The sequence below is a fragment of the Hyla sarda genome, chromosome 9 (assembly GCF_029499605.1).
Source record: "Hyla sarda isolate aHylSar1 chromosome 9, aHylSar1.hap1, whole genome shotgun sequence".
NCBI lineage: Eukaryota > Metazoa > Chordata > Amphibia > Anura > Hylidae > Hyla > Hyla sarda.
The window spans coordinates 25316211-25331621 of record NC_079197.1 but is presented as its reverse complement, the minus strand read 5'-3'; the positions used below and the strand labels follow the sequence as shown (position 1 = coordinate 25331621).

At 44.1% G+C, this 15411-nt stretch overlaps 1 protein-coding gene across 3 annotated transcripts in view; it reads left to right on the top strand.

The window, feature by feature from the left end:
- Positions 1 to 15411, top strand: part of SLC6A8 (solute carrier family 6 member 8) — an 88692-nt gene that overhangs the window by 59243 nt on the left and 14038 nt on the right. For all 3 annotated transcript variants that reach the window (XM_056540248.1, XM_056540247.1, XM_056540246.1), the window contains exons 5-8: positions 4327 to 4461; positions 7738 to 7841; positions 13004 to 13128; positions 13307 to 13419. In XM_056540248.1, coding sequence (XP_056396223.1) covers positions 4327 to 4461; positions 7738 to 7841; positions 13004 to 13128; positions 13307 to 13419 — 477 coding nt within the window. The remainder of the gene's footprint in view (positions 1 to 4326; positions 4462 to 7737; positions 7842 to 13003; positions 13129 to 13306; positions 13420 to 15411) is intronic.

Genomic DNA, 15411 nt, shown 5'->3' with positions numbered 1-15411 from the left:
TGTTGGTTCCACTTTTGGTTTTGGCTAAAAACACTACTTGTGGACCGAGCCAGACAGCCCCTTTAATCAAAGTTTATCCTTCTCTGCTTTATTTTCACACAGGCCTGTTATGGTTCCATTGTATACCAACTCATAAGTTGGTGCTAAAACTGATCGGAAATGCTCCGTCAGTTTGTTTCCGACTGAATTCCACAGAAAGTATTGGCATGTCAATTCTTTCTGTAGAGGTGCAGCAGCGGTGCAGGAGCATTGAAAACAATGGGACTTTGCTGCAATGGAATTTCCAAGCAGAAGTTTTTTGCCGGATTCCGCTTGGAAATTCCATCACATGAACTAGGCCTAAGGGTCGAAGTTTTCCCAGGCTTTGGTACCATTGTTGATTGATCCCATTATTGAGTACTGACTGTTCCGGCTGAGTTACCTGTATGTCAGTGCCTATAAGTAGCTCACGCTTTAACTGCATTACTGGCAAGTATGTCGCCAGGATTAGTAATGGGTGACGGTCCATAACTCCGGTAAGATTTCCATCTTATGCTGAGTGTTGTTTTATCCCTAGCAGAGGCCGCCTCCTCATGTCATCAGTGGTATTAGAATTCCGTAAGCAGACTTCAGTCAGCTGAATGAGATTGACCGTCTAATACCTCATCTTGACAGACTGACCATTTGCTGAACAGCCTCCATTCAGCTCTGAGGAATGACCTTCCTCTCAATGAGACTGCTTTCCCCTGATTCATTGTGACAGAAGATTATCACCTAATGCCGAGACTGTTTCCAGTTACATCCGTGCCGCACAATATTAAGAGTCCTCCTTAAATATGTCCTCCTTAGAAGTAGGAAAAAAGTTGTAAAGGCAGATCAGCTCACCACCAGTCTGAATGTCTGGGCACATTGTGATGGAGGCAGAAGCACGGAGAACTATGAGCCATACCCCACGTAGGTATGTAGAAAGGAAACAGGCGAAAATCCAGCTCTCAGCAAAAGGTGAATTAAAAACTTCAAACTTTAATATAAATCCATGTTAAAAACGAAAGAGTAGCAACATGTCACTATAAAAAGTAATGGAACTCCGACGGGTTTCGGGCTAGGACATTAGCCCTGTCTCAGCCTGAAACACGTCGGCATTCTTAAAGGAGCCATTGTTAAATGTGTCCCCTTTAAACAGGTCCTCCTTAAATGTATCTCCTAAGGATAGGGGATAAGTTTGAGATCGCAGGGGGTCCGAACGCTGGGGCCCCCCCGCAATCTCCTGTACGGAGCCCCGACAGCCCGCGGGAAGGGGGCGTGTCGACCTCCGCACGAAGCGGCGGCTGACACGCCCCCTCAATACAACTCTATGGCAGAGCCGAAGCGCTGCCTTCAGCAATCTCCGGCTCTGCCATAGAGATGTATTGAGGGGGCGTGTCAGCTGCCGCTTCGTGCGGAGGTCGACACCCGCTATGTGGCCGGAGAGCCTGGCCCCCGTACAGAGAGATCGCAGGGGGCCCCAGCGGTCGGACCCCCCGCGATCTCGAACTTATCCCCTATCCTTAGGATAGGGGATAAGTTTTTCACCACTGGACTACCCCTTTAACATGTATAGAAGAAAGAAGAGACAGAGGGGATATGATAGAGACTTTTAAATACATAAAGGGAATCAACATGGTAAAGGAGGAGAGCATATTTAAAAGAAGAAAAACTACCACAAGAGGACATGGTTTTATATTAGAGGGGAAAGGTTTGTGCAGTAATATCAGGAAGTATTACTTTACTGAGAGAGTAGTGGATGCATGGAATAGCCTTCCTGCAGAAGTGGTCGCTGCAAATACAGTGAAGGAGTGTAAGCATGCATGGGATAAGCATAAGTCTATCCTTCATATAAGATAGGGCCAGGGACTATTGATAGGATTCAGATTATTGGGCAGACTAGATGGTCCAAATGGTTCTTATCTGCCGACACATTCTATGTTTCTATTTTTGGAAATTATTTACTTTTCTGATCCTGGCTTTCATTGTGCAGTTTTGTGACTAGTATGTGTTTAGAACAAGGGGTCCGTTTCTTTTCCTTTCTTTTTTTATACAAGAAAGAGCACCACTCCTGTCAGTGGTCATTGTCTGGCATTACAACACTACCCCATTCAGTTATATAAGCACGCCATGTTTTTTTCTTTGCCCATGTCATGCACACTCATCACTAGTCCTACAGCACCATCTGTTTTATTCCAGCACAGCTGCATTCATGCATTTTATTACTAATTGGGTCATGTGATCATCCGCCTGACCCACAGAAAATCACAGTGCTTACTGTGTCAGGAGGAAGTGGTCTGTCCTTGGTCAGCTGACTTCCTGTGACTTATGGGATGACAAAATCACCTATCAGATTCCTTTCCCCATCCCATTTCTTAGGCCATTTCACATGACTGAATTACCGGAATAATTTGCAGAATGTCCACCCGTATTTTACGGACGGATGTTTCGCAAATTTTCCGCCTTGTCAACATGGCCAAGTTGGTTGGTGCCATCCAATTTCATTAGTGACCAGCAGAATTGTGAGTGCAGATCCGAGGTATTAGCTGTGGCTGAGGCAATGAAGTTACTTCCAATCTATTTCATATCTTTCACATATCTATCTCATATTATGCATAATTCTAGAACCGGATTTATGTGTACTAGCTATCCCTGCGAATAATCGCTGATATTATTTCTCCTTTGCCACAATGTCTGAATGGACAAGGCTTTGTGTGGGCGTAAAGGGCAGCAGCTGCGTGGTGATGGCCATCCTGTCTGTAGGAACACTATCGAGATTGACTGACTCACAACCAGGCGCTAAATAACACTGATCTGAGTAAGACAAGGTTGAAAGAACCTTAAAGAGAACCTCTCATGATCTTGTTAAATTTTATAATCCTCCCAGTCTACTGCCCCATCATGATAAACCACCCCCGGCCTTTATTTTTATTATTTGTTATTTTTCTACCTTGATATTGCTCTGTATTTTCTGCTCAGTCTCAGTCAGATTCACAGACTGGGAAGGGGCGTTCCCCAGCAGGCGTGACATCATCTGAAGCCATAGAGGGGAGAACTTCCTCCCTCACTCTGCTTACACACAGCCCAGAGCAGTTCAGTGTGAGATGAGCTATGATTGGCTAAGGCTGCACAACCCCCCCCCCCCCCCTCAGCATTTCCTGATTTTGGACTTCTGCCAGGCCAGCAAGAGTCCAACGTCTGTGCAAGAGATGGGGAGAAATGTGCTCTGGACAAGTAGGGAGACACCTAGTGGCAGCTTTTTTAAACACAAATAATACAAAGAAAACTTCATGTATTTATTTTATTTTTTTAATCAAAGTACATTAGAAAGATTTTTTATTCACCATAAGGAGTGCAATAGCAAAAATTTGTTTTAAAGGAGTAGTCCAGTGGTGAACCCAGTGGTGAACAACTTATCCCCTATCCTACGGATAGGAGATAAGTTTGAGATCGCGGGGGGTCCGACCGCTGGTTCCCCCCCCCCCCGCGATCTCCTGTACGGAGCCCCGACAGCCCTCAGGAAGGGGGCATGTCGACCTCCGCACGAAGCGGCGGCCGACACGCCCCCTCAATACAACTCTATGGCAGAGCCGAAGCGCTGCCTTCAGCAATCTCCGGCTCTGCCATAGAGATGTATTGAGGGGGCGTGTCAGCCGCCGCTTCGTGGGGAGGTCGACACCCGCTATCTGGCCGGAGAGCCTGGCCCCCGTACAGAGAGATTGCAGGGGGCCCCAGCGGTCGGACCCCCCCCCCCGTGATCTCAAACTTATCCCCTATCCTTAGGATAGGGGATACGTTTTTCACCACTGGACTACCCCTTTAATGATAGTGCCCATTTAAAGAAACACTAACCCTGAAAATGAATTGTGTTGTTCTCTTATTAGCCATTATCAATCTTGTCGAACCTGAACCTGGCAGCAGAAAAACCTATGGCATGTTTAACAAAGGTGTTTCCTAACCAGGGTGCCTCCAGCTGTTGCGAAACTACAACTCCCAGCATGCCCGGACAGCCGGAGGCTGTCCGGGCATGCTGGGAGTTGTAGTTTCACAACAGCTGGAGGCACCCTGGTTGGGAAACACTGGGATAAATATTGAGAAATGACCACACGGGTAGCACAGCTCTAAGCCAGACCCAGACGGAATCAGTGACATTATAAATGTGTATATATATATATATTTATATATATTTATATGTGTGTATATATATTTATTTATAAGATATTTTATATTAGTGTATCCATTAATAAACCATCCATATGACTGTATTGAGGACAGTTGGTAGAAGTCACCTCTTGACTATGTATGTTTTCTCTGTTCCCACAGATTGTCTACTTCACGGCCACCTTCCCTTATGTCGTCCTGCTTATCCTCCTTGTTCGTGGCGCCATGTTGCCTGGTGCTTCTGAAGGAATCATATACTACCTTAAGCCCGACTGGTCTAAGCTTGGGTCTGCCCAGGTAAAATCAATAAAGAACCAATCTCTCTGACTAACGCACTTTCTATCACAGTTATCCATAATAAAGGCCATGTTCCCACGGCGGAAATTTTTCTGATTGGAATCCGGCAGAAAAATTCTTCTTGTAATTCCGTTGTTTTCAATGGGATTCTGCTGCACCTTGCACTCGGCGGAAACATCTGCTGCGGAATTTACGATTCCGGTCTCTGCAAAATGAATTGAATTGTCAATTCTTTCTGCAGAATCCGCTGGGAAATGCGTTGCTGTCTATGGAGACAGCACGTTTCTGAGTGGTCCTAGTGCCGGCATGTTTTGCTGGCGCCCACTGTCTGCAGATTTTTCCAGGCAGACATTCCGCCGTGTGACATAGCCTAATGCCGTCATTCAGTTCTCTCCTGATCGTGACAAAGAGCTTTTATCTGGTCTCCCGGGGAGAGTCTTTATCTTGGCATCTCCAAGTAGAATGTAAATTCTGCAGTGAAGCTTTATTTCCTTGAAGAATCTCATCGTCTATAGATTCTCCTATTCATCTTTTTATTAACTCCATTAAGAACTTGTGATTTAAAGGGGTACTCCGCTGCTCTGCGTCTGGAACAAACTATTTCGAACGCTGGAGTTGGCGCCGGGAGCTCCGCCCCTCATGATGTCACGCCCCATCCCCTCAATGCAAGTCTATGGGAGGGGGTCGCATAGACTTGCATTGAGGGGGCGGGGTGTGACGTCATGAGGGTGCGGGGCTACGACATCACGAGCTCCCAACACCGGCTCCAATGTTCGGAACAGTTTGTTCCAAACGCAGAGCAGTGGAGTACCCCTTTAAGCCAAATGCTTCTGGTTTAATTTTTCACCCTGCAGCCATTAGCTGACTCATTGAGCTAGAACATGTGTGGATCCATACCTGTCACCTGAGGAAGATCAATCATTACAAGGGATCCATGTCTATTAAAGGGGTACTCCAGTGAAAACCTTTTTTTTTTTTTTTTTTTTTTTTAAATCAACTGGTGCCAGAAAGTTAAACAGATTAGTAAATTACTTCTATAAAAAAAAAAATCTTAATCCTTCCAGTACTAATTAGCTGCGGAATACTACAGTGGAAATTCTTTTCCGTTTAAAACACAGAACTCTCTGCTGACATCATGAGAACAGTGCTCTCTGCTGACATCTCTGTCCATTTTAGGAACTGTCCAGAGTGGGAAAAAAAAACCATAGCAAACTTATGCTGCTCTGGACAGTTCCTAAAATGGACAGAGATGTCATCAGAGAGCACTGTGCTCGTGATGTCAGCAGAGAGCTCTGTGTTTCAAAAAGAAAATAATTTCTGCTAGTATTCAGCAGCTAATAAGTACTGGAAGGATTAAGATTTTTTAATAGAAGTAATTTACAAATCTGTTTAACTTTCTGGCACCAGTTAATTTAAAAAAAAAAAGTTTTCCACCGGAGTACCCTTTTAAATTACAAAAAGTGGTTGAAATGGGCACTGTCACTTAAGAAAAAGTGTTTTTTTTTCGGTCGGGGACTGAGTATTGAGACCCTGACCGATCACTAGAATGAGCCGGGAGAAGAGGGCACCAAGCAAGACGAGCTTACAATGTAAGTCTATGGAGGTTGTCTTGGTCAGTGCACACTTCTCTCCCTGCTTATTCTAGCGATCGGTCTGGGGCTGAACATCCAGACCCCGACTGATCAAAACTTTTGACTTGTCTCCATGACAAGCCACAGGTACACTTTTTACGCCCTTATTACAGCCACAAGTTTGGGTCATTAGACCAATGTATGGGTCGGGACATACTGCCACAACACAAATGCAAACATGCATCCTTAATATGCTAGTGTGAAACCAGCTGGAATCAGTACTTTCCAACCTTAAAGGGGTTATCCAGAAAAAAAACTTTTTTTTATAAATCAACTGGCTCCAGAAAGTTAAACAGATTTGTAAATTACTTCTATAAAAAAATCTTAATCCTTTCAGTACTTTTTAGCTGCTGAAGTTGAGTTGTTCTTTTCTGTCTAAGTGCTCTCTGATGACACCTGTCTCGGGAACTGTCCAAAGTAGAAGCAAATCCCCATAGCAAACCTGTTCTACTCTTCTACTTGTTCCTGAGACAAGCAGAGATGTCAGCAGAGCACTGTTGCCAGACAGAAATAACAACTCAACTTCCGCAGCGGATAATTATTGGAAGGATTAAGATTTTTTAATAAAAGTAATTTACAAATCTGTTTAACTTTCTGGAGCCACTTGATATATATATATAAAAAAACGAGTTTTTTTCCTGTAATACCCCCTTTAAAATGTCCAACTGTTGGAGAACTACAGCTGCGAGCATGCCTTGGTGTTGAGAGTTGTAGTTCTGCCCCAGCTGGAGGCACCTTATTTGGGGAATACTGATTTATAGAGGGCCTATTAGCCCTCCTGACATGTCTGAGTTGTAAAGAAGTGACAGTACTTTAGCACCTTTTTTTTTTTAGTACTATGCCGTTGTGCTGTTCCTTTGGTATCCCTCCTGGTAATGTATGAATAAATTGACAACTGGGTGTTACCATTCCCTTGTCAATGGGGTGTGACCCTATACACACTGACACTGTTCAGACTGTGTAGGGATACACCCAAACAATAAATGGAATGGTAACACCAAGCTGTCCATTTATTAAAGGGGTATTTCAGGCAAAACCTTTTTTTTGTATATATCAACTGGCTCCGAAAAGTTAAACAGATTTGTAAATTACTTCTATTAAAAAATCTTAATCCTTCCAATAGTTAATAGCTTCTGAAGTTTTCTGTCTAACTGCTCAATGATGATGTCACGTCCCGGGAGCTGTGCATGATGGGAGAATATCCCCATAGGAGCTGCACAGCTCCCGGGACGTGAGTCATCAGAGAGCAGTTAGACAGAAAGCAACAACTCAACTTCAGAAGCTAATAACTATTGGAAGGATTAAGATTTTTTAATAGAAGTAATTTACAAATCTGTTTAACTTTCCAGAGCCAGTTGATATATAAAAAAAAGTTTTGGCCTGTAATACCCCTTTAATACTAATTTCCAGGAGGAATAACAGAGGATCCGCACAGCAACAGCACACTGATTGCTTAGGCAAGTGTTTCCCAACCAGGGTGCCTCCAGCTGTTGCAAAACTACAACTTCCAGCATGCCCGGACAGCCGAAGGCTGTCCGGGCATGCTGTAAGTTGTAGTTTTGCAACAGCTGGAGGCACCCTGGTTGGGAAACACTGGCTTAGGCCCTCTGCACACAGTTTCTTTATCATGTATTATTGTAATCAGGTGTGGATCGATGCCGGGACACAGATCTTCTTCTCGTATGCCATAGGACTGGGAGCCCTTACAGCACTGGGCAGCTATAATCGCTTTAACAATGACTGCTACAAGTAAGTATATAGAGAATAAGAAAACGTATACGTATCCAAACTGTTGTCAGCCAATCAGATCACTTGTTCTGATTCCAACCCTGAATATAAGAAACCTGGCATGTGATTGGTTGCTTTGGACAATGCTGACACTTCATATCAAAACAATATTTTTTCCATAGCAACCAAATGTCCTTTTTTGTTATTTTCATTGCTGCCGTCACTAGAGATGAGCGAACTTACAGTACATTCGATTCGTCACAAACTTCTCGGCTCGGCAGTTGATGACTTTTCCTGCGTAAATTAGTTCAGCTTTCAGGTGCTCCGGTGGGCTGGAAAAGGTGGATACAGTCCTAGGAAAGAGTCTCCTAGGACTGTATCCACCTTTTCCAGCCCACCGGAGCACCGGAAAGCTGAACTAATTTACGCAGGAAAAGTCATCAACTGCCGAGCCGAGAAGTTCATGACGAATCGAATTTACTGTAAGTTCGCTCATCTCTAGCCGTCACCCATCATGTGCTTGTCATCTGACATAAAGAGTTTTTCAACTCAACTTTACTTTAGTACTTTTTTGTTTTATGCGTTCCACTACATTTTTACCATTTATGTTGTTTTCGGCAAACAAAAACATTCTTCTTCACTTCCAGAGGCTACAATATTCTGATCATGTCCTGCTGTCATCTCTGTATGATGTACTCCATGGACATGGACTTGATAGGGGAGGGCAACCCTTATTACAAATGTAGCGCCCCCTCCTAAAAATCTCTCTCTGTTCATGTTCGCACTAAGAATCGACAAAACAGAGCACTCACCACTAGTAGTCTTGCAGATAAAATGTCTTTATTACCTATCCAGGAAGTTCATACAATGTGCAGAGTATGGAGAGTGCATGGGTGCCTGGGAGTGGGGGGGGGGGGGGGCGTTCCCTGGGCGACAGACCGTTTTATGCAATTAGCATCTCTAATTGTGTGAAACGAATGAAGAGGTACATAGGAGTAGGGGCGTTCCCTGGGCGACTGTCAGTTTCACATAATTAGAGTTTCATCAGGCCCATATTGCGTGAAACGGTCTGTCGCCCAGGGAAAAGACCCACTGTCATGTACATGTGCACTCGCCATACTCTTTGTATGAACGTCCTGGATATGGAATGAAGAAGTTTTATCTGAAAGACTACTAGTGGTGAGTGCTCTATTGATTCAAATATATAATCTGAAAACATTACACTAGGTTTCTAACAAGATGTTTTCAGGAACCAAATGTCATCGAGGGAACGAGAAATAAGCCTAGGAACACTGCAGGATCACTGTGGGACAGAGAAACATTGTCTTCACTCGCCGTCTCAGCTTGTTTTTACAGCCAGGAATATATTTTTCCATCTCCGTAGTTCACGCATTTACTGGGCAGAATTCATTCCCTGTATACTGTGTGGGTAGAGGATCAGCACATAGAGTACTGAACGAAAAGTGTTTGTCCTGTCCCCAGCCAAGTGAGAGGCATTTGTGACAAACACCCATCCACTTTCCTAAGCACCCAAAGAATTATTGGGCTGAAGACCTGCCCTGATCATGTGCATTTGACGCGCGGTTTGTTACAGTGTATCAGAGGACTCTTGTCAGGAGTTGTGCAGCGAGACATGATCAGGATTTCAATGTAGAGACACAAGTCCAGCCACTGTATGGGCGGTACAGGACGGCATTCAGGAACAGCAAACAAAAGAAGAGAATTTCAGCGTGGCAATGTTGTATAAAATCCTGCAAGCTTATTCCAAGACCAACACAACAAACAACATGGTAAGACAAAGTGACGCGTTTCGGGTGTAACTCACCCTTAGTCGTACAGAGTAAAGGGGAGTTGTTCGACTAAGGGTGAGTTAAACCCGGAACGCGTCACTTTCTGTCTTACCATGTTGTTTGGTGTGACGGTTTCGGAATAAACTTGCAAGGTTTTATGCAACATTGCCGCACTTTGTTGGATAATCAGGATCCTGTATATGTAGATTAAAGCAGTATCGTGGCATCTCTGTTACATAAAGGGGCATTCCCCTCATATTTATCCATATTCTTTGTAGCCACTTGGTTTTTAAACCATGCTAGACAACCCCTTTAAGGGAGAACTTAGAGGCAACTTCTTAGGATGAACAAGACACCATTGGTGACTTGTGATGAGCAGCATAAGCCATATTCGAATTCGCAATATTTATATAATTTTTTCCATGAGAAATTTGTAATGAAATTTGCAAAGTGCGCATGCGCAATTCTATCTTTCAACTAACTACTCTCTTATTGGTTGTTAGGGATGTTGCTAACCTCTGACAACTGTATTTGCATCCTTCTCATTGGCCCACAAGCTAAAAGAAGGGAGGGATCAGTGTTCTCTGGAAGTGCCGATATTTGCGAATTTTCACATATTCGCATATACGAAATACTCGCACTCCACACCGACTCGCATGGTAAATAATATTGGAGCCTTCTTTTGGACCACAAGCTGGAAGCAGGGAGGGGTGATCACTTTTTATTTACACAGTAATTGTGATGTGTACTGTGAAATAAAAAAAAAAACGAATGTTCGTCATAACTATATTCAGAATTTTCGCGGAATCGCGAAGTGCCAATATTTGCGGTAAAAATTAGCAATTCGAATATTCGCGCTCAACACTATTTGTAACCACAGTATTAGGATGGTTACTGGAAGTGGACCAATAGAATTGCACCCAGACTGTGTAAGACTGCATTCACACCACATTTTTGCAATACAGTTCCCGTACACGTTTTCAGTTTGAAAACCATTTGGAACCGTATTGAAAACAGTATGCATTGACTCTTCATTGAAAACCGGTTGTGTCCGTTACGCATCCTGTACGGTTTTGTCAGTTTTTTTCCCATACCCAAAACCGTAGCCTGCCATGGTTTTTGGTCCGGGTGAAAAACCGTATTGAAACATATATGTTTTTTTTAACATGGGAGTCAATGGGAACCGTACAGAACCATATGTGCGTACGGTTCCATCCGGTTTTCACCATACAGTTTTTGACTTTGCACAGTTTTTTTTTTCTTGGAATTTCAATCAAGCAAGTGAAACTTTATTAATAATGGAGTGAAAAGTTAAAATGTAGACTTTTTTTTCTTAAAAAACTGATGCAACCGGAGTAATTTTTTGAGGAATCCATTTTTTTTTTTTTTAAATCAAAAACCTGATACGGGAATTGTATTGGAAAAACGTAGTGTGAATGCAGCCAAATTGGCCGTTGATCAGGTTCTTAGATAGTGTTGTATTAGGAATGGCACCTTCATGGTCATAGGCCACTTTAATGAAACGGGAGCGAACTCCTGACAGTAGGGTTCTATTATGTGATTGATGGCCATACATAACAGCTGCTGAAAGGAGATACCTGTGAGTCAGGGGCAGACTGACAGGACAGCTGCGGTGTATAGTGTGGAGGGGTGGGCAGCTGTGTCCACGAGGGGTGAGCATGGTTCCTGTGGACTCATTGGTCCCCTTCATGGAAGCCATTCTTAGCTCAACAACTGATGAGCACCACAGACTACAGACACTCTGTATTTCAAGGGTTCCTGGGGCTATACATAGATCTGAAATAAGATCCTATTGTACTATTCATTTATTTCTATGTATAAGGACGACCTCCATGTTGTACAGTACTAGTAAAGTCAGGATCTGTAACCGATCTGTAATGATGATGCCTTGTTATGTAGTATTTGGATCCGGCTGTGACTGCTAACTAGGGTCGCCACCTTTCTTGCAAAAAAATACCAGCCATGCTAATTTGCATAATTAATTGTATATGCGTGACATCACAGGATACACATACACTTTTTTATTCCTCCTTATACCTCATTTTTTGTGCCCAGATCTGTAGTTTTTAAAAGGACCATTTTTGTTTTGATGTGTTCTGAGTATATCGATAGACCAGCTTCATTTATTAAAGTTTTTTTTTTTTGTATTGTTTTTATTTTAATCCACTGGTGCCATAAAGTTAAACAGATTTGTAAATTATAACAACAAAGGCACGTACGTGCACTCACCGCTCAGCGGAGACAGTTCAGCATGGGGGTCCGTTCCACAGAAAGGCTGGATCACAGCATCGGTGCAGGAAAGTGGGTGCTTCTTCCGCACGCTTACACGTGTGAAACAGCCAGCGTAGCCTCCGAGCGCCCACTTACCTGCACCGATGCTGTGATCCAGTCTTTCCGTGGAACGGACCCCCATGCTGAACTGTCTCCGCTGAGCGGTGAGTGCACGTACGTGCCTTTGTTGTTATATTTATTGATACTTCACGCTTCTCATTACGGGCCACTGATGTCACGCAGTATTCCCGATTCAGGTGCAGTAAACGCTTTAGTGTGCCCTCTCCTTTCTTGGCCTTTTTGCATTGTAAGATTTGTAAATTACTTCTATTAAAAAATCTTTATCCATCCAGAACTTATTAGCGGCTGTATATTACAGAGAAAGTTCCTTTCTTTTTGGATTTCTTTTTTTTTTTTATCTGACCACAGTGCTCTCTGCTGACACCTCTGTCCGTATCAGGAACTGTCCAGAGCAGCATAGGTTTGCTATGAAGATTTGCTCCTGCTCTGGACAGTTCCTGATACGGACAGAGGTGTCAGCAGAGAGCACTGTGGCCAGAAGAAAAAAAAAAAGAAATCCAAAATTAAAAGAACTTTCTCTGTAGTATATAGCAGCTAATAAGTACTGGAAGGATAAAGATTTTTTAATAGAAGTAATTTACAAATCTGTTTAACTTTCTGGCAACAGTTGATAAAAAATTTTTTTTCCACCAGAGTACCCCTTTAACCTGACCAGAATCCATCAAGAAACAGTAAATCGCATACAGGACTAATCCTTAAATCAGCACATCCATGCTGCCTGAACCATTAATCATCGGGGCGGTCCCTGTTGGGTTTGGTCTGTCCCACCAGCCTTAATTAGTAGGTCTTCTCCTTTACACAAACAGGGAGAAATCTATCAAACAAAGCTGATGGGGGCAGGGAGAAGTCACTGGGACTGATAAATCGTGGTTCGGGCAGCATGACAGGTTCTGTTTGATCGATAATTTATGGGTCAACTTTATCTGGTAGGTGGTGGGTAAAGATGAGCCTCCATAAGGGGCTCACGTAGACACTTGCAGTTGCACGTATATTAACCAGATACATCCTTCTCCTCCTCAGAGATGCCTTTCTCCTCGCACTAATAAACAGTGGGACCAGTTTCTTCGCTGGCTTTGTGGTCTTCTCCATTCTTGGGTTCATGGCAAATGAGCAGGGAGTGGACATTTCCAAAGTAGCTGAATCAGGTAAGTACCTCCTAGAGAGAAGTCTTTCCGAGTTGGATTTCTTTAGCCCAAAATGCATGCCAACTGTGTCTGTGACTTGTGTACATGGTTGGAAGAATTAGATTACATTTATACTAGTGTTATTATGGTCTTACTAGTGTTATTATGGTCTTCCAGTGAATGTGTTTTCTATACTCAGGGCCTGGATTGGCGTTTATTGCATATCCCCGGGCGGTGAGTCTGATGCCGGTGGCTCCTCTCTGGGCTGCTCTATTCTTCTTTATGCTGCTTCTCCTTGGTTTGGACAGCCAGGTAAATATCCTATTTCTACCTTCTGTATAATGTAGATTGGCAAGTAAAAGCATGACTATTGTAAATACATATAGAAATGCAAAGCTTTACATTTGACCCCATTGCTCCTGGGTTTAATGTTGTCTTATGTGGGCCTGAGGGGAGGATTAGCATATGTGGTCATGTTGAGAGGATCCAAATAAATGATCTTTCTGTGGGACACAAGGGTTCGTTAGCCTTTAATTGTCTAAAGGGATGACCAATTAAGACAACTGTTTAGCAATTTTTTTTAAAGGGTACCTGTCAGATCCCACAAAAAAAAAAAATCCCTCTTTTCATTAGCTCACAGTGTTAGAAATCCTCTCAGGGAAAGGGGCGTGTCCCTCCCTTGTGGAGGTGGGAGGTGATTGGTGTGTGGTGGGAGGGGGTATGTCTCTCCCTTGTGGTGGCGGTAGGTGATTGGTGTGTCTGCTCATGCAGCCTTGTCCATGACTCATGGACAAGCCTGATGCTGCTGCAGGACTGGTTAGTACCCCAGTAGGTATGGGGATCCCTAGTGGTGGGATATTTAGGGGATATTTTTTTTACTACATATTACAAAAGGTCTTTAATTTTCATCAGTAACAACATATAAAAAAAAGCTTTTGGATCTGACAGTGGCCATTTAACAGAAGGGATCCCTGAGCTGATCCCAAGGTGCCCCTTTTTTTGGAAACCTCCAGTGATCAGCCGTGGGGGAAACTAGTAGCAAATGTTGGATTTCCCTTTAGCACCACCACAAGAGACGTGAAGCATTACACAATTGGTATTGAAATCAATGGGCTGTCTATATAATACACAAACCTGTTGGATCCTCCAGAGTGAAAAACGCTCTTTGCAGCCATTTTTTTTTTCAGTCTTAATAATAAATAATGGGCTCCAAACCTCTCTTACTGGACATTGGCATATGGATGTGTATTATACAGAAATATTATGTGGTGGCCCAGTGCAGGAGTTGCACCCCTGTACCCTAGCTTCCTTGTCCAGCAGACTCCATACAGTGACCTCTGGCCCCCCTGCACTTGTGTTCTAACTACTCCCTTAAATGCCTATGTTATGCCGTATAATGTACATAAAATGTGTTATAGTTTTAAGACCTGTTGTCATATGATTGTAACCCAGTGAGGTATCAGTGGCCATGTGACCTAAGGGTGACCTATGGGACCCCTCCTAGTCTCCCCCATATAAGCCCTGGGAGAAGCTAGCTCAGTCTTGTATGCTGAGTTGCAGTGACGTCAAGTCCTAGGTGTGTGTCTGGAGTCCAGAGGAGGCATAAAGTCAGTCAAGCAGCCACCGATTCTCAAGTCCTTGCCCCACAGAAGAAGTGAAGTCAGTCATAGTCTGTCATAGTCAGTCCAAGTCATCCTGTCTCAAGTCAGCGTGGCCTGCATCCAAATCCACTATAAGTTCCCAGCAAGCCCTGTGGTCTCTGAAGTCACTGGTCACCTCCATGGGCCTAACCAAGCTGTATAGACTGTTAAAGGAGTAGTCCAGTGGTGAACCCAGTGGTGAACAACTTATCCCCTATCCTAAGGATAGGGGATAAGTTTGAGATCGCGGGGGGTCCCACCGCTGGGGCCCCCTGCGATCTCCTGTACGGAGCCCCGACAGCCCGCGGGAAGGGGGCGTGTCGACCTCCGCACGAAGCGGCGGCCGACACGCCCCCTCAATACAACTCTATGGCAGAGCCGAAGCGCTGCCTTCGGCAATCTCTGGCTCTGCCATAGAGATGTATTGAGGGGGGCGTGTCGGCCGCCGCTTCGTGTGGAGGTCGACACCTGCTATCTGGTCGGAGAGCCTGGCTCCCGTACAGAGAGATCGCAGGGGGCCCCAGCGGTCGGACCCCCCGCGATCTCAAACTTATCCCCTATCCTTAGGATAGGGGATAAGTTTTTCACCACTGGACTACCCCAGTAAAGCTGCCGTTGTTCCGTAATTTGGCTTCAAAGTCATTATTTACCCCCGTGCCTAGCC